Source organism: Hipposideros armiger, unplaced genomic scaffold (genome assembly GCF_001890085.2).
Source record: "Hipposideros armiger isolate ML-2016 unplaced genomic scaffold, ASM189008v1 scaffold_458, whole genome shotgun sequence".
NCBI lineage: Eukaryota > Metazoa > Chordata > Mammalia > Chiroptera > Hipposideridae > Hipposideros > Hipposideros armiger.
The window spans coordinates 388,897-412,917 of NW_017731808.1; the positions used below are offsets into that span (position 1 = coordinate 388,897).

The 24,021-nt window shown below is 51.2% G+C and overlaps 1 protein-coding gene across 2 annotated transcripts in view; it reads right to left on the reverse strand.

Moving 5' to 3' along the window:
* Positions 1–24,003, reverse strand: part of C2CD2 (C2 calcium dependent domain containing 2) — a 53,513-nt gene extending 29,510 nt beyond the window's left edge. For both annotated transcript variants that reach the window (XM_019666020.1, XM_019666021.1), the window contains exons 1-4: positions 23,623–24,003; positions 14,621–14,719; positions 3,417–3,536; positions 117–221 (exon numbers count right to left, since the gene is read on the reverse strand). In XM_019666020.1, coding sequence (XP_019521565.1) covers positions 117–221; positions 3,417–3,536; positions 14,621–14,719; positions 23,623–23,880 — 582 coding nt within the window. In that variant the 5' untranslated portion in view covers positions 23,881–24,003. The remainder of the gene's footprint in view (positions 1–116; positions 222–3,416; positions 3,537–14,620; positions 14,720–23,622) is intronic.
* Positions 24,004–24,021: the final 18 nt, after the last annotated feature.

Genomic DNA, 24,021 nt, shown 5'->3' on the forward strand with positions numbered 1-24,021 from the left:
TCAGGATTCTTAACAGCTGCCAGGTACTTCCAGGTGCAGCCGGGCATTAATCCATCATAACGTGCACACATTTGCACATACGCCGTTGGAGGAATCGTAGAAACCTAGGGACTGACCTCCCCTGGTGCTTTGGGCTGGATCGTAATGGTCATTTCTGGCACGCTGATGAATGACCACCTGATCTGAATGTCTTCTCTCTCCTCTTCCATGGTGAGCTCCAGCTTGAAAAAGAAAAAACAAAGGTTATTGGAGGGCTGCTGTCTCCACCAGAGCCTCACTGTTCATGTGTGTGTGCGCGTGTGTGTATGTGTGTGTGCGCGTGTGTGTGCGCGCGCACGCATGCGCATGTGTGTGTTTGTGGGGTGTGTGTGTGTGTGTGTGTGTGCGCGCGCGCATGTGCGTGTGTGTGGGGGGGGTGTGTGTGTGTATGTGGTGTGCGTATGTGTGCATGTGTGTTGATTTCCTGTGACAACTGCTTAGCTCCTCTTGCCAGGCTGTGTGCCTGGAAAGGAGGGTCCCAAGCTCCCCTCGCCTCCACCGTCACTGCATGTACCTTGCCCCATCCCCACCAGCGCTGTCCTCTGCCTCCACCTCAGGGAGGAACCTCAGGGTTGGTGGCTGAAGGCCAGATGTCATGAAAACTCTGCAGTCTCCTTTAAATGAACAGTTCTCTGTATTTTGCATTTCTTTTCTGGGAGTGTCACCAAAATGTAACAGAGGAGACACAGAAGGGAACCAGGATGCCTGACCCAAGCCACGCTCACACGTCCCTGAGGGCTGTGCACAGAGCACAGTGGGCTCTGACCCTGTCTTCTTGGACCACCACACAACCTCTCACTGGGCTCCAATCTGTCATGGTGCCCCATCCAACTGTCCCCATCTGTCATGGCAAAAGAATGGCCCCCCAGAGATGTCCAAGTCCCGATCCTCGAGACCTGTGAATATGTGACCTGACACGGCAAAAGGGACTTGGTAATGTGATTAGCATAGGGACCTTGAGATGGGAGATAACCCTAGGTTGTGCTGGTGATCCCAGTGGAATCACAGGAGCCCTGAAAATGGCAGAGGAAGGCAGACGGCCACGCCAGAGATGTGATCTGAAGACGAAGGAAGGATGCCAGCGGCCCAGGGACGGGGCTGCCCCTAGAAGCCGGGAATAAACCGCTCGCAGCTGACAGCCAGCAAGCAATCAGCCCTCACACCCACCACTGCAAAGAGCTGAATTCTGCCAACCACCTGAAGGGACGAGGAAACAGATTCCTCCCGAGAGCTTCCAGAAAGGTGGGCAGCCCCCAGGACCTGGATTTTACCAGTACTGCACACCAGACCTCCAGAACGGGAATCCAATACATTTGTGCTGTTTTGAGCTCAGTTTGTGGGAATGTGCTTCAGCAGCCATAGCAAACTCATATGCCAGTTTTATTTTTCATCCAGAGACAAAACTCTTAGCTCTTCACATCTGCATCCTCCTCCCCACCACCCAACAGAAGGGACGGTTGGCTTCAGCCTTGTGTTTTTGACGATTCGGGACTCTGACCTCCTGTTAGCAAGACAGCGAGGGAAACGATGCCCCCTTGTAACAAGTGCACATTCATTTCACTGCCACAGGCGCCCGAGTCATCCCCCCGGGGTGGCGGTGCGGTGGGTGGGGCAGCAAGACTGCCGCTGGCCCCTTTGTGCACTTTTTATCTGAAGAACTGAGAAGTGGAACGAACGCCTCCCGCCTTGGGCATTAATAATTCACCCACCCCCAGCAGGTGCCTCTGCCCACAGGCCGCCTTCAAACTGTGCTAAGGGGTCAAAGATACAATCATGCTACCTGTGTCTGAGCAGCTAAAATGACCCGTATAAACCCCATCTCAGAAACCACATTGGCTCCATTAATGTTCGGGATCCTTCTGGCAGTCCTGAACCATGCGTTAAATGTGCCCCAGGCTGTGAAGTTATTTTCTAGTCACATTGTCCAAAAAACTGGGGGAACAGGAGGCCTTAGCATCTGACAAGTCCATGAGGTCAACACTTAACCTCTTCAACTCAAAAAGGAGGTGTTATTGGGGTGGGCTTGGGAGGGTGTCTAGATTTCAGAAAAAAAGCCATTTACCATTTAGGTGGCCAGAAAAATCTTGTTTGCCCTGGCTTATTTAAAACCATGTCTTTGTACAGGGCCGGCCGAGTGGCGCGTTGGTTAGGAGTTGGCTTGGGACGGCCACTCTGAGCAGCAGGGCCCCGGTTCAGATCCCACATGAGGGCCAGTGATGCTGCACCTTCTACAGCTAAGATGGTGAACAACAGCTCAACCTGGAGCTGGGCTGCCGTGAGTTGCCATGAGCAACCGTCCAATGGCCGGCGACCGATCTGCCTCATCTGGGAAGAGCGCAATGATAATACCAACATGGGACAGCAAAGCGATGTCCTCCACAACTAGACTAAAGAACGAAACCTGTCTGTTCCCCTTCCCCGATTCCCCAACGTTGTTCTCCTCCCCCATTTCCCCCAAAAAAATCTTAAAATAAAATAAAACCACGTCTTTGTACAACATGTATATGAAATATCATCTTCGCTTGTGCCCGAGAGCTCTGTATGACTTGGGCTCATCCCCCAAATGAGCAGCGAAACACAAGGACCCAGGAGAGGAAATAGGGGGCTGAACCGGCAGTGACCCTAAAACAGACCCAGAAATTCACAATTTCTAAATCCCAGCTAAATGGGGTCTTCAGTGAACATCTGCTTAATGTGAGACACAGTTATGTCATGGTTCAGACATTCATACATTTCCCTCGTAAGTCTATTATAATTACGATATGTGTCTCTATACAATTGTTATGTATAATTATGAATATTAATGTGTAACTATGCATACATTATAAAGAAGTTATATATGGCTAGTATAATTATTATATGTCTATTTCCTGAAAAACAATGGTAATACTCATTTTAAACATATACAAATAATAAAGGGTCTTTTAAAGTTGAGTTTTTTGAAGACTAAACAGAGGAATGCTCCCATCCAGCCCCTGGGCTGCTGTCCGAGGCTGCAATTGACCTGAGGCCCAAACCTGATCCTGAAACAGGCACTTTCGGCATCCCACTTGCCATTTACCTGATTCTACCAGGCACCTGATTTGTTTACGTGCCTTGAAAAATACTGTATCTCCCATTCCTGACAGATAGATGGGTAACCTCTGAATTATATATACATATGTGTGTATATGTGTGTGTGTGTGTAGGTGTGTATGTGTATATATATATATATAATATACATATCACATTCACATTCTTATTTCCTTCCGATACAGTATAGAAGGCTACAGTTTGAAAATTATGAAATGAATGGTAATAAAAACATGGGTACTCACAACCTGTGATCACACCATGCTTGCCCTACAGGTTTAGGAGAACGGTTTTCCCCACTGTACCTGTAAATGAAATGGGGACAGCCGCACGCCACACTGCTGGTGCCCTGTGTCCTTGGGCGAGGCGGGCACCATGCTGACCAGAAACTGAAGCGTCTGGCCTACCACATGACAGGACACCACCTGCGAGAGGAAGGAGATAGCAAACTTCAGTGGAACTTTATACAAGAGAGAGATAGAGAGAGGGAGAGAGTTTGAACCACAAACACCCTTATTTCATTGAACAAAATATAACTCAGCAAGGACAAGAACTTAGAGTTTCAAACTTGGAAAAAATATCCAGAGTCGCATCTATTCTATTATGTAGTGGTTTGAAAACTGGAAACAATACTTCTAACCTTTTCTTCCTGATGGATTTCTCAGGAGCTAACCCCTTTCTTGCCCAGATCTAGTGGTTACGCTCTTTCCACAAGTAAAGATCTTTTTCTTTCAGTATTGCTTTGTTCTATTTCTCCACACCAGCTGATTTTAAATTCCACCCCCAGACATGTCCACATTCATACAAGGGAAAGCCGCTAGCCATCGTCAGTCACTAAAAAATGAGCCTTAAAAAGAAAATAAGTTACAGATGTTACAAGTAAAAGATAAAAAAATGTACCCGGAACACAAGAAGTTATTTCTACCTAAATAATGTTTAACCTATCATGATTTTCAAAGATGCGGGGATAACTCAAAGAACATATGACATATGTTATGAAATGATACAGTCTTAACCAAAGCAGAATTATAAAATGAGCTCGTTTAAAGACCTAGAAGACGAAGACAAATAATTACCCCAGGAATAAACCAGGCCGTACTCCCCATATAAATCACCACGCATTTCAGAGGGATGGCTGATTGTCGTTACTGCACGAAGAAATATCCAGGTCCTGCCACAGAATCTTTCTATAGGAGCAGAACTCCTAGAACGAAGTGGGCCACCCTCCTGGCAGAATGCCAAGCAAGCCCAGGGTGGGGTGACTTCCAGGCCAGGTGCCAGGTGTGCAGGGGCTGAGAGGAGGGACGGTGGGGGACGGTGGACAGGAGCTAGTCGGTGGCCAGTGTGTCTGGTAGAACCAAGCCATCAGAGGCTGAGAGTGAGACAGGACAGGACGGAACCCCCATATTCCCGAGGGAACTGATGACCCCACATTGGAGGATGTCACTTGGGAAGGAAGAGAAAATTCTTTAATTCTCTGGTGGGCTTATCAGAATCTAAAGTACCAAGTGGAAAGATTATCAAAACAGTTCCTTTGTCGGGTTCTGCTATTTCACCGAGTTCGGGCTAGGACATCCCCTTTTCTCTGTCTCATCCCTGGCTAACTTCTTCCTTCCCACGTCCAGCGTCTGTCCACTCAGGGCCCACCTACCGCCTCCACCAAAACCTGGCTGTACATCCGGCCCCGCTGGCAGCGGGTCAGTTTCCAGTGGCCACCCTAAAAGACCTCGATGGCACAGATCTAGAAAAAGGAAATCTTGCCTGGTCTCAATGTTGGCAGATGATAAAATGAGCTCATCTAAAGGCCCTTATTTGCACAACCCTTTATTTTCATCTGTTCTTGTAGGCTGCTCTCAGAGGACTGATTTACGTGGATTAGTTAAAATATCTTCATCAGACTATTGCGTCTCCAGAGTTCACAGGAGGTTGGAATAAAAAAAAATGTTTGTATAAAAAATGTCGTCTATTCATTTTAAAAATAAATGCTCTATAAACAATCCTTCTTAGAGGGACATATTTTGATGCCAGATGAGTTACACACACAAATGACACGACACAGAGAAAGTTCACTGTCCCTTGTCTCAACAGCCCAGGCCTTTTTTACTGCGTAGCGTTAAAAAAAACAGACAATGACTGGTTTACTTCTGTTATTTCTTTGGAATTTTCTATGCTGAGTTAATGAGAATTTTACCGAGAAAACTGACCGCTTCACTGGTGCCCTGACTTGAGCATGAATGAGTTGGTGTCCCTTGAATCTGTTCTTCAAGAAGCTTCCGCGCTACTCCATTCCTTGTTTATAGATATCTCGGGTACTTGATTAAAACCAAATAAATAAACTACAAAAAAATAGTTTTGAAAAGACTTTAAAACTTCTGGAATGTATGACTCCAAAGGTCACAATTAACATTTTAGTCAAGTCAAGAAGGAAGGTGCCATCACCAAAAATGGGGCGTCTACAGGTCCAAATGTCTTCTCATAGGGACCCCCAGAGGGTCTTCCCAGCCTGATGGCTTCCCGACTCTCTAACTAAAGCCAGTCACACAGACCAGCCATTTCTTGGCCTCCCTTTAGCGTTCAGCCGGAAACGCTAATTGAAGTAACAATCTCATCCTGCCCTCACCATCTCAATATGGCCAAACAAAATGCTGCCGCCGCTCTCACGAGTCCAGTGGGAGGGATAACGATTGGGGCCACATCCTTTTCCAGGCCAGCCTCCGCCCCTGCCACCCTGAGAGCAATAATGCCCCATTTGTCAAATGGACAAGGACAAAATGGAAAAGAGGTTTTAAAAATATTTAAGTAATCTTCTTTTAGTGCAGTAAGGTGTTATCCACAATGGAGATTAAATTCCCTCAACCCAGGCGAACAGTGGCGAGGCCTCACTGTCCCAGGGGGTCCCCTCTTGGAGCAGCAGAAGGCAGGGTCATCTGGTGCAAGATTAAACGGGCCCTTCCAGCTAGTCAGCCTTCCTAAGTAGCCAAAATGTCCGGGGGTGACAGCTACCTAAATCCACTGAACAGGTAGAGAGCCTGCTCTTGACCCCAGAGTTCCCGGGCCCTCAGCACACCATGTTTATGGGGTTTCCTTCTGAAGTTCCCAGGTTCGTCCCTCAGAGCCTCCCAGTGACAGGGAGCTGTCACTTCCTTGACGCTTGGGCTTCCCTCTGAAGCAGTCTGATCGTGATACTCGATCTTTACAGTTAAACAGAAAGGATATCTAGTGTCTGCATTGGGCCCGAGGACTTCTCTGAGAACAGAAGTGAACCCGCGGGCCCCAGAGCAGGACTCCATGGAGCTGAGAGCACAGGGCTGAGCGCCCCCGAACACAGGTGCCATGAACCCACCAGCTTTATCCTTGAGGTATTTTTTCCAAAGCAAGCAAACAACTCCCCGATTACATAAGCCATTTCAAAGTCAAGCACCAGGCAGCTGAGCTGTGCACTCCAGATAAAGCCCCTTCCTCTCTACATAAGAGAGTGTTGGGGGTGAGGGGGGGAGCTGCATCGTGGTGAGGGTGCTAGAGATGACAGTCTTGAGCTCAAAGATCATGTTGACATAAGAACGTCCAAACCCGTACAGAACGTTTATAAAAATTTATTTGAACCAAACCGAAGATACACCTGGAAGTAAGTTCTGCACAGACTGAGACCAAGGCTTCCTGGAATGGCAGTCTGCAGTTTACTTGATGCATTTGGAACTAAGGAGGGGACACAGGGGTACAAGGAGGCGGGAGAAAGCAAGGCAGAATAGGATTACAGGAGAGTTAACAAAATCCTGTGCTCTCTCCAGGGTGGTTTTGAAAAGAGGAACTTCCAAGGTGTGGGCGCACACAGAAACAGTGGACAGGGCTGGCTTAAGGCAAAGATAATAAAACTTTTACTAAAGAAGTTATATGCCTGGGGCGTGCCCACCCACCATGACCCGCCCAGTTACGGATCTAAGATCCGGTCAACCTGTCAGGTTACTGTCCATCCACAGGCACCTGGGCCGACACACTGTGACCGTGTGTACATCTCACCACCTGCGCCCACAGGACGGCGCGGGGAGGCCTGCATTCACCTTTCCGTGCTCCCTCCAGCTTCAGGACTTTAAATACTCACATCCTATAAGCTCAGTTCCATTGCTGAGATGGTGGAGCCCAAGAATTCCAGGCCTGGCACACCCTAGTTTTGCTACCGTTCACCAACCAGAAAGTTCCTTAACGTCTTCGTGTCCCACTGCAGTCTTTCCACTTTCCTTTCCAATTACGCATCTTGTGCAGCTGCCTCAGCTCCTTCTCTTAGAATACTCTGGAGAACTGGAAATAATTTAATTACTTTTGTCTCCCGAAGAACTAGGAACACAGCCGAGAAAAAATGCATCTAAAAGGGTTTATGTCATTGAATATTTTTCACTTTAATCCTCCTCTGTAACATCTTGAGGAGAGGATGCCAAAATTAAGTGGAAGTAAAGACCCTTCACGAATCATTTAGAGTCCCCAGTCTGCTTTCTTTCCCAGCTCTGCAACCTGGTCTCGCCTCTGTAAATATTCCTTAAGACAGCACGAATCTGATAGAAAATATTGTTTCTACTCTGGAACAGTTTAAAAAGTAAAAATCCAGGCCGGCCGAGTGGCGCGTTGGTTATGAGCTGGCTTGGGATGCCAGAGGGTCCCGGTTCAGATCCCACACATGAGAGCCAGTGACACTGCCCTCTACAGCTAACATGCTGAACAACAGCTCAACCTGGAGCTGGGCTGCCGTGAGTTGCCGGCGATGGTGTAGGCTGCAGCCCCTGCTGCAGTGGGTTGCCATGGGCTACCGTGTGTAGATAGCAGCCGGCGTGAGCAGCCAGCAGCTGCAGTGAGCGGCCATCCAGAAGCCGGCGACTGATCTGCCTCGCCCAGGAAGAGCGCAATGATGGTGCCAACTTGGGCCAGGGAAGCGACGTCCTCCACAACTAGACTGAAGACCAAAAGGACAGCAACTTGTCTGTTCCCCATCCCCCAATTCCCCAGCACTGTTCCCATCCCCCCAATTCCCCAATAAAAATCTTAAAAAAAAAAAAAGTAAAAATCCATTAGGGCGAAATATGATCAGAACATCTATAAGGTAAGTCCTACTTGCCCAGTCGTTCACAGCATATGGCTGAAGACGGGTTTTTATACGCAACTGTCCCAGTGGGCTGAGATGGAAAATGCTGGAAATAAGATGGTGGCCAAGCTCAAGGAATGCTGGGCAGATGCTCTACTTTATCATGCTCGAGGGGTGTGCCTGGGACCCGAGGGGCCCCGACACCACACCCCCAGCAACAGAGTCCACCCCTTCTCTTGTTGGGAGGCTGTGAAATGAACAATGAGGCTTTGGTAACAGTCCACTTCCAGGAGGTCCGGTCACCACGCAGTGGAGCTTAAGGCACACCTTCTTTAGCTTCAAAATCTGTGCACGTGAAGTTCCCTTTTGTCGACTCCATGGATAAAGGAACACGTGCAAGACATTTCCTTTCAGGTAAAGGGCAGGGAGGAATCAGGTCTTTTCCGGGAGGGCCCGTCTGGGGCCAGGTCTCTGTCACACCTGCCCCTAACGCCCAGGCTCTGTATTCAACACACAAACAAAACCACAGCTTACCAGGGGGTCCCCTCACCCCATCTTCTCCAGGTGAAGCCAGGCTGCACAATTCTGTACACTGTAACCCAAACAAACAGGCAGCTCTCCCAGAAGGCCCTGCTCCCTTCAGCGGCACCCTCCACCCTGGGTCACAGAGGGTGGGGCCTCCCAGGAGGAATCTTTGTGCCAAGTAAGACCTGGTTCAAAACAATTTTACAACCTGCTAGCATTTTAGCATAAATACCAGGTTAATGGAGTACCTGGAATTTCAAGTCATGCAAAAAAAAAAAAAAAAGGTCAACACCTGGGCATCCTATTTGCAACCAGAGACACAAACGTGGAGCACTTTGAAACAGGCTACCGCTGCAAACCAAGGGGTCCGCGGGGGTCTGGGAAGAGCAAAGGTACCCCAGGAGCTCGCAGAGAACATCTCACTGTACAAATGTATAACCAACAGCCTTGGGTAAAAAAACAAACAAACCGTGTGCACACCATGCACACACAAGACACACCCAGTGCACCTGCAGGGTCCCCAACACACAATGCACAATGGTTCTGGGGGAAATTCCACGCACTCGCCCAGTCTGCATGGAAGCAAAGGCTTCACTGTGTCTTTCCTGGTGAGGGTGGAGTAGGGGCTTACGTGAAATAATAACAATACAGAAATAATAGTAATGGCACTGTGTCCAGTACAGCAGTTGGAGCTCATTTCTGGGGGCCAACTGGGGTTCAAATCCAGCCTCTGCAACTTGGCAGGTCTTGGTCACCTTGGCTAAGTGACTTAGCATCTCTTTGCCTGAGTTTCCTCCTCTGTGCAGCGGGCATGATACTTGCTCAGGCGGAGGAGTGTTCAAGCAGAGTGAGAATGGACTCGGCCAGTCGCCCAGGGCGGGTCACGCCTGATAGCCGGGGGAGTGATGACGTGGCAGGCGCCGTGCAGGTAACTGCACAGGCTGGCGCCCTCCCAGCCCTGCCAGGGAGGGATTAGTACTTTACAGACACAGAACCTGCAGCTCGGGAGAGAAGGAAGCGCCCCAGACAAGTCCAGATCCAACTTGTCAGCGTCTCTGGGCTTCCCAGCTGGGCCCCCGTGCTGGGTGGGTTATTACGTTTATCTAAAACGTTAACCTACAGTTGATCATTAATTAGGAGCCTCTATTGATTTACAAATGGCACTGGAAACAGAGATACATAATTCTTCACAGGACACCTGGTCTCACACCAAGAAAGCCAACATGGCTCCCAGCATTGTAACAGGCAGGCTGTCCGAATAAATGTTGTGCTCAGAGACACTTACCCGGCCTCGTAAGAGGTGCACGGCGGACTCAGCACAACCACCCAAACCCTGATTCACGATGGAGGAGTTTCCACGCGCTGAGCTCGTGGACCTCACGCCTGCAGAGTCAGGGAGCCAGCCGCGCGTGGACTTGGGGGCCCAGGGACGTGCTGGGAAGGACTGTTGCTGCGCGGTGCGGAGGAAGAGCTGGCTGGCGGGCGACTCGCAATATTGGGTCACAGATTCAGGAGAGGGCCTCTCCCAGGATATGAGGAAAGAAGACGTAGGTAGAAACTCGCTGCTCTGCGCAACAGCGTAATTACAGTCTGGCAGAAACAGGAGCGCTTGCTGGTGCGTGTCGAGGCTGGACCAGGAGGCAGCAGAAGCCCTCGGAGGAGTTTAAAGGTGACGGCTCCCGGCTGGGAACGCCTCTGCTCTCTGCACACCCTGGTCCTCCTGGTCCTGTCACCCGGCCTGGGCCGAGTGTAGGCTTGCACACAAGCCATGGTGACAGGGCACCTTCTGAAAAGATGCTCTGCCAGGCAAGCCCAGGTTCCCTGCAGGGGAGAGGTCCCTCAGGAAAATGCCACCACCCCTGTAGGGCTGCAGCTTGTGATAAATAAATACGGGGTCTTTGTACCCCGTTCCTGGCACGCAGCTCCTAAAACTCTTGGACTATGTCCAGTGGTAAAGTGTGTTTTGTGTGCTGGGGGTTGGGGGCCCCTAGGTGGCTTCAGGAGAGGGGATGGTCACCAGCAAGAGCAAGACAGGGTTAGAGGGTTGACGCTTTTAGCCCTATCCCTGACCCCCGGGAAGGGGCCAGGGGCCAGAGATTGAGTCCAATCACCAATGGCCAGTGACTCAATCAACCGTGTCTACGTAATGGAACCTCCAAAAAAAACCCTCAACAATGGGGTTCTGAATTGGTCAGCATGACAAGGTGCTGGGGGAAGGTGGTGCCCCTGAAAGGGACGGAAGCCCTGTGCCCCATCCCCACACCTGGCCCTGGGCGTCATTCCCACTTGGCGGTTCCTGAGTTGTGTCCTATATTATAAACTGGTAATAGTAAGTAAACAGGTTTCCTGAGTTCTGTGAGCTGTTCTAGCAAATTATCGAACCTGAGGGGTGGGGATCCCCGACTTTATAACCGGTCGGTCAGAAGTATGGGTGGCCCAGGCTTTGGACTGGCGTCTGGAGTGGGGGCGGTCTTGTGGTCTGAGCCCTGAACCTGTGGGGTCTGAGCTAACTCTAGGTAGTCAGGGTCTGAATAGGACTGAATTCTTAAACACCCAGTTGGCATCCAGAAAGCTGGTGAACTGGTTGTTGGGTGGAAGAAAAACCCACATTTGGTGTCAGAGGTGTTGTGACTAAACACAGTTCAACCAAGGCTGCAGGCTGTGACTTCTGCACCCATCACGGGTCCTGTAAGACGGCTCCAACTACTCGAGGTTGTGTGAGACCCCGCGGTCTGTGCAGGATGTGGGGGGTGGGGGTGGGGGTGCTGATGGACCAGATATTTGCAAAGGTGACTTCTGTGACACAAGGGGTCTTCAGGGCACCTGCAGAGCAGGACAGGCCGGGTTCTATTTCTTGGGGGCCTGTAAGGTGACTCAAAACCAAACACAAGTCAGGAAGATGACCACAAGGGCAGACCAGAGCCCAGCTTCTCACCCAGGTGATCAGAGATGTGACAACACACCAGACCCCTTGTCCAGACAGGCTTGTCCCTATCATGAGCTCAAATGCCAGGCACATGTCCCCTGTAGGGGCCGAGTTAGAGAGATGAGAAAGATACAACCTGACACTATAGAGGGAACTTAGAAAGGGAAGGGTTATGCCCTTGAAATCACACGCTGTGTTTATTTGAGAACACTGGTTCATGGGCCTCGGGTTCTGTTAGTTTTTCCTTCTCAAGAATTAGGCAGAGTAGAGAGACCACATGATGATGGAGCCCATGTAAGTTTGGAACCCACTGCGGGGAGAGTGAGTGGTTTAGATCCTAAAAGAAGGGACACTGTTGTCTGCGTCCTGACCAATGTGGCAGTTGGAGAACACCAGCTCCTAGGATGGCAGTAAAGAGGCCTCGTGTGTTCTCACCTTCATTAAATGCACAGATGTAAAGCGACCTCCCACTGGGCTCTCTCCCACATCACACATTACAGAGAGAAACTGATTAGCCAGACGCAATCCCTTTGCAAAAGGACACCCTGAAATGTGCCGTGGTCGGCCAAGGTGCTCAGCCAAGGTGCTCAGCCAAGGTGCTTGGCCAAGAGTGGAAAAGGCCGTGTGCAGGATCCAAGCACCTGGGCTGGTCTCACTCCAGCTTCCCAGGAGCCAGGCACATGCCAGCAAAGCGCCCCCCTGGTGGGCGCGCACAGGACCTGGGCTGGCAGGCGTTACCGTGACACTCAGCCCCACTGGACCCACTTTCCCACACCGCGCAGGGGCCGAGGGCCTGTCCACCCAGCTGGCCAGCCAGCATGTCCGAGAGGACAGCAGTAGCCAAAGCACAACAAGGCAGTGACAAGTTCTTATTTCCTTGTCTGTCCAACAAAACATCAAAGTCACAAACTGTGAAGGAAGTTATAAAACAAAACAGGACACTGTGCGCACTTTTCCATCTGCGTGTGGTCGGTAAAAAGCCTCCGAGGGCACACCGTGGACAGTGGTCAGCTGTCCCATCCAGGGACCAGGGGGAGGAGGGCTCAGCACAGGGACCGAGAGGGCAGACTTTATGACAAGAAAGTTTATACACTTCCAAATTGTTTTGAACTTTTTAACGAGCATGCACTACTTCTGTAATTGTATTGAAACAAACATAGTTCAATCATCCACTTTCTAAGGCTGCTTGTCTGGCATGACATATCAAACTTTTAAACATGGTCTATGGCTATTCCCAGTCTCAGCTCCCTGTACTGCACCCCCGGGCCAGCCCTGAACCCTCCGATCCTCTCTTAAATGGGACAGGATCAGAAAACACCAAACCCAAACGGAAACCCCCCACAAAGGGGCGTGGTCCCTACCTGCCCGTAACAGAGAGGACGCTCGCTGCACCTGCACCGGGAGGCACGTCCCTCGCAGGGGCCTCGCTAGGTCAGGCCTGCAGGGATCTGTGTCTCACCCCCTGGCCTGGGACACTCAGGCACTGGCCCATCTGCTCGCCCGGCGCCTTCCAGTGCTAAGGGCGATGCTGGTCTCAACATCCTGCGTGGTTACCACTGGTTTCCTCCTGTAACCTCAATATCTTCCAAAGACTTCCCCACACTTGTTCCAGGATTATATACTGTGCGGCTCCAGGATTGGCAAGGGCATGGGGAAAGAGAGCTCTCCTGTGCCAGCCAGGGCAGGGTAAGCTGGACCAGCACTTCGGGGCCGGTTCTAGGATACTTGGTCAAGCTGAAGCGTGCATACCCTCCGGTCTGCAACTCCACGCCTGCCCTTGACGTCGTCCTGTGCCTGAGGGGTTAGGTCACAGTACACACGCAAGTTCACGGCAGCTTTGTTCTACTTGGGCAGATGAGAGCACAGCCTGCCTCTCCATCCACAGAGAATGGAGAAACAAGCTGTGGTCCATCCAGGGACCCTGAACAGTAGTTAAAGCAAGCGAGTAGAGCCATATAAATCAGCCTGGATGACTCTCCAAATTGCTGTGTCCTCTACAGAGGAAGCTTGTTGTAAAATTGTACATACAAAATGATAAACACTTTAACGGCACAAACTACGCTCCCTGAGACAAGAAGGGTGGGGCTGCCAACGCCTGCTTCAACACCTGGGGCCGGCCACAAAGGCGTCCCTTCCTGGCCCTCTGCTACACAGTGTGCTTTGAACTTAGTAATAAACCCTGGAGAGATACGCGGGTAAGCCTTAGATTTAAGAGAAAGTTGTTTTAGAACTCTTTACAGATACTTTCTATTAAAAAAAAATCATCCAAATTATTTATGGTATTTGGCTAGTCTAATATGTAATTTCAGCCTGTGAACTGTTAGCAACTGGAAAATGAACTCTACATAATATCTAAATGGCTCAAATCTGTATACCAAGTTGCAGAATATACATGCACACACAAATATCGATGCACATATTTTATTGAGATATAATTCACATGCCATATAATTCACCCATTTAAACTGCAGAATTAAATGTTTTCAAAAATATACTTTACAGACGTGTGCAAACTATCTCTACCATCACTTTTAGAACGTTTTCATCACCTCCAAAAGATACCCTGTACCCACAGTAGACACTGTCCATTTTCCCTTAAACACAGCCCCAGCCCTGGCAACCACAAACCTACTTTCTGTCTCTACTGATTTATCTATTCTGGACATGTCATATATAAATGGAGTCATACATATGTGTGCTTTGTATCTGGCGTCTTTCACGGAGCCTAGCGTCTTCAAGACTCATCCACGTTGTAGCCAGTGTCAGAATTGCCTTCATTTTTAAGGCTGAGTAATACTCCGTTATATGGATAGATCACATTTTATTTATCTGTTTCCCAGTTCATGGACCAGATTTCTTTTTTGTGTGTCTGCATTTTCAGTAACTCTAAGATAGAATAAACTCTCCGCAGCCCCTGCCCCCCAGCAGCTTTAAATTTGCTTCCTCGGTAAGCAAAGGCCCATCACAGTGACCACGCCCCAGCTCACCTTCTCCCGGGCCGACCTGGACATGCTCGAGACCTGCTGCACCGCCAGCTCCAAGGGTGGCTGCAGTGGGTCCTCCTCGAAGGACAGGAGCAGCGGGCCCTGGAATGGAGAAGCACAGTGAGGGGACGCTTGCACAGCGGGGATGCCTGCTTCTGAAAGAAAACTATGTTATTTGCTATAAAGTCCTGCAACTCTAAGAAAATGTAATACGGCTTTTTTTTTTTAGTTAAATCTGTGCTTCTAAATGTCAGCGATGGTTGAGTCTCAGTAAGTTCAGGCACCTGGGACCCAGCTCAGGCTGGACGGCGCTCGGGGGCAGGGCTCAGTATGAGAGGCGGATGGGAAATGGAGACACGCAGGAACAAAGCTGTGTCACTAAAGGCAGTGAGCGGTGCTCCGAGTGTGAAGACACCTGGGCTCTGTGGGGAGGTGCTCATGCTGGTCGTGGGTCTGGCCACGCACAGCAGGTCAAGGGCTGCATCCTTGCCTTCTTCTGGGGAAAGCCCGGTTTTTAGAGAATCATCTCTCCTTCCTCCCTGGTCGCCGGCTGCCCTTAAGGTGCCCCCTTCTCTTCTCCTGCCACCTGAGCAGTGGGGTGGGCAGGAAACCCCAGGGGCCGGCCGCCTCTCCTGGGTTTGAGATTCCTTGAGAAATGAGCCAGCCTGGTGGCTGTGCCTGGGGAGCAGGTTCCTGAGTCCCTGCTTCGCAGACGTCTGCAGCTGCCCGCTCCTGCCCGCCAAGACCTCCTGGTTCACCCCTGCCTTCAGCTCTGTCCATCCCATGTACCCCACCCCACCCCCATCCCCACACCCTTCCAGTAAACTCCTCCGGGGCTTGTCAGCCTATGTCCATTTAGGTTCTTGCAATGAAAGTCTCCAAGGGAGTCAGATGTGTGATGATATTAATATGACCCGTCAGGCTGAGGCTTTATAAAACAATAAATCAGGGCCTGGATGGCCAGGCAGGTCTCATCCTTTTTAAAACAAATTCCTTGAGAGGCCAAACATGTAGGCCAACAACACAACCCTGGGAAGAAACTTCTCCAACGCTTCCTGACGGGCTGTAGAAAATGCGTCACCGTTGGGCACGCTCTGACGGGGCAGGTGGAGAAAGACGCCCACCCTACAGCTCCTCGTCTGACTCTACGCTGCCCGGTGTGGTGAGCAGGTTCCAGCCACACACTTCCAGGCGGAAAAGTGAAAATGCTGCAAAAGGCAGGAACGCTCTCCTGGCCAGTACGGCGCAGACGAGCAGGCAATGGTGTTATGGGGGCTACTTCTCCAGAATTCCCAGTGACCCAAAATAAACCTAAAAGGCACAGAATGTTTTCGTTTCCATGCTCGTAACCTCATCCTGTTGTAGCAACGCCTATCTCATGCCCAAAAAAACATCGTCAGGGGAGAGTGAAATCTGCTCAAGAGTGACGAAATCCTCGCTTCAGGGCTGCCCCACAGCTGACATCCTCCTCGGCTGACACTGGCTGCGGTGTGATCTGCTGACCAGGGGCACATGAGCTTGGTGAGGCCATGGGGCCATGGACCGGGCGGCTGGCTGAGAGGACGCCCCCAGCACGGAGCCCGGTGCCAGGCAGGGAAGTGACCCACCAGCAGGAGTGGTCCCAGCTGCCAGACGGCGTGGTGATACAACGCACCTTCTGTTCCAGCCTAACGAGACACGGCTGCCGTGAGCAGCCCGGTGGCAGCCTCCTGCCCTGGGCACTGGTGGGTGCAGTCCATGCCCTCTTACTACGGCTCCTTCTGGATTAAAACCCTGAAAAGATTCTGCCAGGAAGTTAACGTCAAGGGGTGGTCTCCCAGGAAGTAAATTATTAAGGTTAAACAAGGACGCAGGGTCCCTTTCCTGTTTATGGCCTGACATGGCGCTTCAGGCAGGCGGGCACGGGCACAACACCAGCCACACACTCCCGCGTCGCCCGCACTGCCCATGTGCAGACAGCCACCATGGCGGGCATCACCTCTCTTACATTAAAGCTGGACTTCACAGCCCCATGGGAAAGCGACACGCAGGAATCGCCAGGAAACCACTAAAACAAGAAAAGCATAAGGGGGAACTAGCCCTGCCAGACACTAAAACACGCCACAGGCCCTCCACAGTTCCAGCTGCGTGGAACTGGCACGTGGACACGCAATGGGCCGGTGGACGGGAACGGAAGTGCCGAACTGACCCAACGACACGTGCAAACTTGGCATGGGACAAAGGCGCCTCCCCAGATCACTGGGTAATGATGGAGTCCCTTTTTAATCAGGATGTTGGAGGCACCCCAGATGGAATACAAACACTAACAAAACGAACTTAACCGCATCATAAATGAAAAACACAACCACCCTAAGACACTTTGGGGAACAGTGTCCTGACTGCACATACTGCTGCCATCTGGGCAGTAACTGTGTTTGTCACAGGGGTACAGGGTAGCAATTCAGAAACTACTCTATGTGTCTACTAGAAGTGACCAAATAAGTAAATATGGTCCAGACAGTAAGCACCTGGGGCCTCCCTCCTGGGCGAGGAAGTTAAACATATGGAAAGAGGAAGAGAAAATGAACTCTGGGCTATTGACCTGGAGTCCAAAGGATCAGTGTGAAGTCATGGTTTTGAAGATACAGACAGACAGAAAGATAGGAAATACGGACATGTGCATAGGAGTGTGTTAGTACTCACACATATATTTCCTAGCTCTGTCCACTAAAAGGGCCTAGAAACAATGAGAACCCAGCAGGAATGAGTACGGCTGAGGCCCAGGTCCTGATTTCTAAACACTTCTCCAATAAAAGGAATCAGAGCTGCTTGGAGAACCTGATGAATTCAGGGCTGGAAGAGGGGAAAATACAACATGAGTCTAGAACAAACATCTTGTAGAACCATCAAGGAAGGAGTGCTAGCTATAATATTTATTTATCATCTATCTATCTAAAATCTTTTTTTTTAATTTTAGTGGGGAACAGCCATGGTCATTGGTTACACATTGCTTTCATGGTACAATGGCATAGTTGACTCTTTTAAGGAGGGCGCAGCTCACAGTGGCCCATGCGGGGATCGAACTAGCAACCTTGGTGTTATCAGCACCACGCTCCAACCAACTGAGCTAACCGGTCACCCCTCTATCTAAAATCTTGATGAAAGACCACAAAAGGCTACTACTACTCAAAGAATTCCTAAGGGCCAAAACAAGAACAATTTAATCAACAAAACAAATAGCGATAATATTGGATTCTAACCCATAGAATAAAATAAATGCCCATGAGTCCACACTGATATAAATAATCAACTCAATAAATAGATAGAGGGGAAGTGGCAGCTCTTTCCGCAGTAGAATTCCAATGAATAGACGTAGAAGGAGAGTGGAAAAAGAAAAAGTCATCATTAAGCAAACTCCCCAGAAGTAATTGCTGTAGACTCATCACACGGACGGATGTCAAAATCAGGGAGCAAAAGAGTGAGGAGCAACAGGATTTGTGTTGCCTCAAAGTATCTCCCCAAGATATTTGCTAACTTCAGAGAGAAAGATATAAGAGGAGACACAAGATAGGAACCACCTTAACGAAGAGATCGAGGCCCAGAGCCCCAGGATTAAGTTACGCTGACCTCATGAACCCTGTGATATAGTACACGGAAAGGGGCGCCTCTCTGCTGTGCTTTGTCTAACCTCAGTCCAATCAAGGTCATCGGAAAACAAGGAAAAAGTAGGAAACTGCTCCAGGCTTTGGGAGACTAGGGAGAAGCAACAACTCAGTGCCATGTGGGACCTGAATGGGACTCTGGAACAAGAAGATACTGGAGGAACAGGTGAAATGCAAACAAGGTCTTCAGTTTAGTTAAAGACCAACACCAATGCTCATTTCTTAGACTGTTACACTGTTAATATTGTATTGTGAACTATAGTAACATTGTGTCAATGTTCATTTCTTGGATCATTGTGCTATGGTTAAGTGAGGCTGGGTCAGGAAGATAGGGAAACTCTGAATTATTTTTGCAACTTTTCTGTAAATCTAAAAGCAGTAGAAAAATAAAGTTGTTTTGTTTTTTTTTAAAAAAGAGATTTTACAAGAAAACAGCCCATCTTTGCTGACTTTATTTTCTAAATGCCTCACATAGATCTCATCTGGAGTGGATTCTGTTTTCCAGACTGAACCCAAAGCAATCCTCTTCTACAGACGAAGCACCAAGGGGTCAGGAGTTGCCTAAGGTCACACAGCCCCAGAACTTTCAGCCTACACAGTGAACACACAGCCCTTCCAGGCTCAAGAAGTCCCCTCCCAACTCAGCAACCCACAAGGGGCCGACGGGGAGTGGAAGTTGGCTTCGGCTGCGTTTTAGTTAACACTACGCCCACTCTTCCTTCCCCTGAATTCCTGTCTCTTTGGGAGAATGGGTGAGTGCAAAGAACAACCTGAACTAGCGCCTATTCCTGGGTTGTGGACCGACAATTTGCAAAGTCATCAGTGAGCCTCCTTTAATGTTGATTCTTTAGAAATGAAAAACAAAGCACATTAAACAGCTTGTTTTGCCCAGGCTTGGCTGCTTCCCAAGCGAGGAAGGCCTGTGTCCAGATGGGATAATGCACATGGCACCGTTTCTCCCACCCAGCGACAAGTTTCTCACAGGCCCTGCCATTATCCCCTACCCCTACCAGGACCGCTGCCTGCTCTGAGCCAGCCTTACGCCGGGCACACGGTGTGCTGTGCCTGGACAGACAGGGCTCTGCCCAAGCTCACAATCCCAGGAGCTGATGCGGCACCAGTGACCACAAGGTGCCAAGGCGATTCCGGGACAGGCACAGGCTGCCGGGGTGGGGGAGGGGCAGCATCCTGGCAGAATGGGAGGCTCCGGGACCTTTGTGCTGAGACCTGAAAGGTTTACAGAAGTTAAACAAGGAGAAAGATTAAATATGTGTTCGAGACAAAAGGAATGACCTGGGGGAAGGCCCCACACAGGAAAGTACCCTGAATGTTAGAGCACCAGAAAGGAGACGAGCACCAGAAAGGAGACGTGGGGGTCACGGCAGAGGGCACAGGGAGGGGCGCCCAGGGGCGCTTCTCCAAGTCTCCAAGGTGGCCTGCACATTCTTACCAACTGACCGCTTAGGGTGTGACCACTGTCGCTAGTCAAGGAGAAGCGACATTTGGGTTTGGGGGAGCACCCCTCAAAGCTCGCTATGTAGCAGGAAAACTTGTCACTGGATATGATTAAGTGACTTCCAGTGCGACCCCACTTTGTTTACTTTTTAAATTGCAGAAGCTCATATACAAATTAGAGCTATTAATAACACGTGCTAAGTTCACACAGCATCTTTTTTGTTTTTTTTTTTAACAAAGACCACAAATCGTCCCACGGCCTCGCTCACTTCCATTTAAACATCCTTCTGAAAAATCTCTTGGGGCGAAGGACTAAAGAAAGAAACAGCTTGGGGGTGGCCCACTGTGACCCAAACCCAGAACACGGCCCACACTCTGGGGCCAGTACTCGCCACATGCGGACTGGGCAACATCCACCTGGGGAGGGAAGGGCTGCCCAGCCCACCGGCGGGGCTCACCGGGCCACAAGCCCCTGGCTCCCAGAGCCAGTGAGCTGCTGTGGAAATGGCACCCCGGAGCCCCCCAGGTGGGTGTCGGGGGCTGTGGACCGCCACCGCAAACCATTTTGTAAACGTCAGCATAAGATGGGGGAACTAAAGAGAAAAGCTCAGCTGTCACCTTTGGATAACAGGGTAATAGTTCCCAGTCTAGCGGCTGAGGCAGTGCTGGGATGTCTGTTTTCCAAGACTGAAGTGATCAGGTCAACTGGAATTAGGTGTTTGCGACATCAGAGCGGAGAAGCAATGCTGGGTGAAGGGGACTCTGATTGACTGATTGATAGTTCCTTGGCTTAGGGACAGATGTGTATCTCGTGGCTTCTCGCTGGTGAGCAACTAGCTTGGAGAACTTGTGAAACATACAGTATCCTCCCTGCCCCCCCCCCCCCCCCCCGCCAACCTGAGTCTGAATTGGAGGGGGGCCGGCATGTGTACTGTTTCAAAGCTCTCTAGGCAATTCGCCGGGGCTTCCCAAACACCAGCTCTGCCACGCTGGCTAGCAGAGCACCAAGGTTTTCTCTTGTGTGTCCGCAACTCACCATCCTGTCTAACTTAAAAATAGTTTCGGAAGGGTTGGAATCACGGGGCCCCTCTGACACAGGGGACCTGTACCGCCATGGTCATGGGTCACCCAGCGTCAGAGGAGACCAGGAGCTATCATCGCTCAGTCCTCAGATTGCTGGAGAAATGCGCCCCATTGTTAGGGGTGATATGTTAACCATCGGACCCTTTATCCTTTCTTGCTGGACCTCAGTTAAAGGGGACATGTGGGTCTCACAGTGGAATCCGCTGCCCACAGGGGAACGTGACTGCAGACATGGACGGACCACGAAGACCCAGCCCAGGGTCCAGGTCAACCCTGGCAAGTCTCTCTAGCTCACGGGCCTCGGTCTCCCCTCTGGAGAAGGAAGTGGCTGTTAGCCGAGTTTAGGGTTCCTTTCCGTCTTCAAATACAAAGCCAGGGTGAGGCTTAGAGTGGGAGGAGTTACCGTCTCCATCGGATAGAGAGTTCCACCTTTCACGAAGATGTTGGATATGATGAAGCGACTTCCAGTGTGTCCCCAACCCCTCAGTGACAGGCTGAGAAGTGGTCTCCTCCTGGGCCAGGGCAGACAGATGACAGGACAGGGCCGGGGCCGAAGGGGGCCACTAAGCTGTGGCTCTCTGGGCCAGGAGCGGGCACAGACTGTCAACCCTAATCCGGGATTAGTGGGAGGACAAAGAGAAGCTTCAGGGCTGGCAGCCTGGGTCAGGACGCCCACTAACGCAACACCAGCCTGCTCAGCCCTGCTGTCATCGGTGCCGCAACAGGGATGGCCTGGGACCAGGAAGGGCGTGTGACAGTCAGCAGGAGGAGGCAAGCTCTCCAGATCCTATCTGCCTGCAAAACCTTCCATCTGAAGTCAAATCAAGCAAGGCTTGCAGGCACCGGGAGAGCACCACCTGACACCACCATCAAACCCAATCCCCGTCCATGCAAACCTGTCGGGGACGTCTTTGAGCGTGAAGCCCGTATGTTACGGCCCCTTCCAGGCAGGAGGCTGGAGACACTGACGTCTCTGACTCTGTAGTGCATGGTCCATCGCAGACAGAGAACAGAGAAAACACAGGCCAGACCTCTCTCTCCACTTCCTGAACACAGAGCTCCCCGGCCCCCGGCCCCCAGCCCCCGCTTCCCACCCCAAAAGAGCTAAGCGGTTGGGTAAAAGGTTTCTTTCGAAACCAGTTGTTTCCTTCAGTGTTCTCAGCTTCACCTGACCTACCAGACATTCCAGAGAGGAATTTCCTCCTTTCTGCCTCAACTCTGCAGGCACACAGATCTGGAAGCACTGTGCCTGCGGTAATCCTGTTTTCGAAGCCCATCAAGAAATGTCAGGAAGCGAGGCAGAATGGGATAAGCAGGGCTACCCCAGCTCTAGGAGGCAGGGTCACGCCTCTGTGCCTGAAACTCTGTCAGGAGGCCCAGGGTTAAAAACCAAAAAGATTCTCCAGGCCCTTCACCTAACATTCCCTGGAATTTTAGAGAGAACAGGAACAAGGCTCAAGCCGGCTAAGGCCTCCACCCAAAGTGGACTCAGCCCCAGAGCCTGGCCTGCGGTACCAGGTCAATCAGGGGTCAATAACCGAAGCTTGGTGGGGAAACCAATCGGTGTCCGCTCCCATGAGGTCACATGGCTTTAGGTCCCCACAAAGATGGGGTGGTCCCTCTGAACAGAAGACATCCAGCTCTGCACAGCAGGGGCACAGATTCTAGGCACCAAGACATAGGGCAGTCAACTGACCTTGACGCCTTTTTTCACCCAAAAGGTACAGTTATTTTTTTCAATAGCTCAGAACACGGTCTTTCAAGTTGTTGGATTTATGCTCATTTACACGCAAAGCTGTCTTGTTTTTTAAACCCATGGCCATGTGAGTCGAGGCCATGGCGCAAAGATCAGGCAGTGGGCCTGTTCTGGGATATTTTGAAGGTTGATGGGTCCAGGCATGCAGCACTCAACTCTTTCCAAAGCCAGTGGCCACAGGTTTCTCTGCGGAGCTGCACACGCAAGTGCAGGACCATGAAAGCCAGGAGTGTGGACAAAGGCTGGGAGGCACCTCCACACACACGCCAGGCACTAGGTCCTCCTCCAGAATGCCCAGAAATAGTAGACGCCAGGAGCCGTCCTTAAACTAAGATGTCTTAAAAGTAAAAATAATTCACCACGTCACTGACCGTGGAAGACCAAACCACAGGAGTGGGCTGCAGCAGAGTTAGGTCATAAGCCCCTGAGCTTTGGGGTAGGAGGCCGCTGGGTTCCAATCCCAGCTCTGCAGCCCCTTAGGCTGTGTGACCTTGGGCGGGTTACCTAACCTCTCCAGGCTTCAGGTCCTCACCTGTCAAGTGTCAGGAGTTGTGAGGACTCAGTGATGATAAGACCCCAGTACAATGTCTGGCAAGCTGCTGGCCCTCGAAAAACAGTCACTAATTTTATATGCCAGGGAATGCAACCCTTTTGGAAATACATTCATGGTGAAATTCAGCTCTATAGATGGAAGCGTATTTGGGTCACAGTTATTCATATATCAGGTGCAAAAGCAGAAAGTGTCCAGCTGGGAGCTGGGTCCCCCCGGGGCTCCAGGAAGAGCAGGTATGAGCTAGAGGTGGAATGGGCTCCCCTTGACAAGTCTCTCCAACAGCCAGTGCGCTGCACACCTGGTGTGTGGTGAGTAGGTCTAGTTTTGTCTCAACGCCCCATCACGGATCACGGATCGTCCGCGCTCCAGGGCCTTCTTCCTAACTTTTCAAGGATGCCCTGCTGCGGGGAAGGTTCACGTGGGACCAGCCAAGGGCTGTGCGAGGCCGACGGGTCCGCAGCCGGCCATCGGCCGCACCCGCCCGGGCAGCCCCACCTCTGCCCTCACGGAAACTCACCGCTCTCCGTCTGGCCTCCCGGTTCAGGGCGGCCACCCAGGCAGCCTGCCACTGGCTCCTCCAGCTGGTCAACGTCAGGATCCAGCAGAGCAGCACGTCCGACTCGGGGCGCTCGGACGCGCGCCGCGGGGGCCGGGGTCGCGCCCTGGCCAGCGCCCACTGCGCCAGGTACAGGCCCACCGTGCCCAGGGCCACGACGAACAGCGACACCAGGACCAGCCACTGGACCTCACCGCGCCACGAGCCCAGCGGGGACATGGTGACGGCGCATACCCGGCGCGCCTCGTCCCAGGGCGGCCCGGGCGGGGCGCGGGGCCCGCGGCAGCGAGCTCAGGACATCAGCCCGCGGCCGGCCGGGGGGCGTGGAGGGGCGCGGCGCGCCGGGTCCCCGCGGCTGAC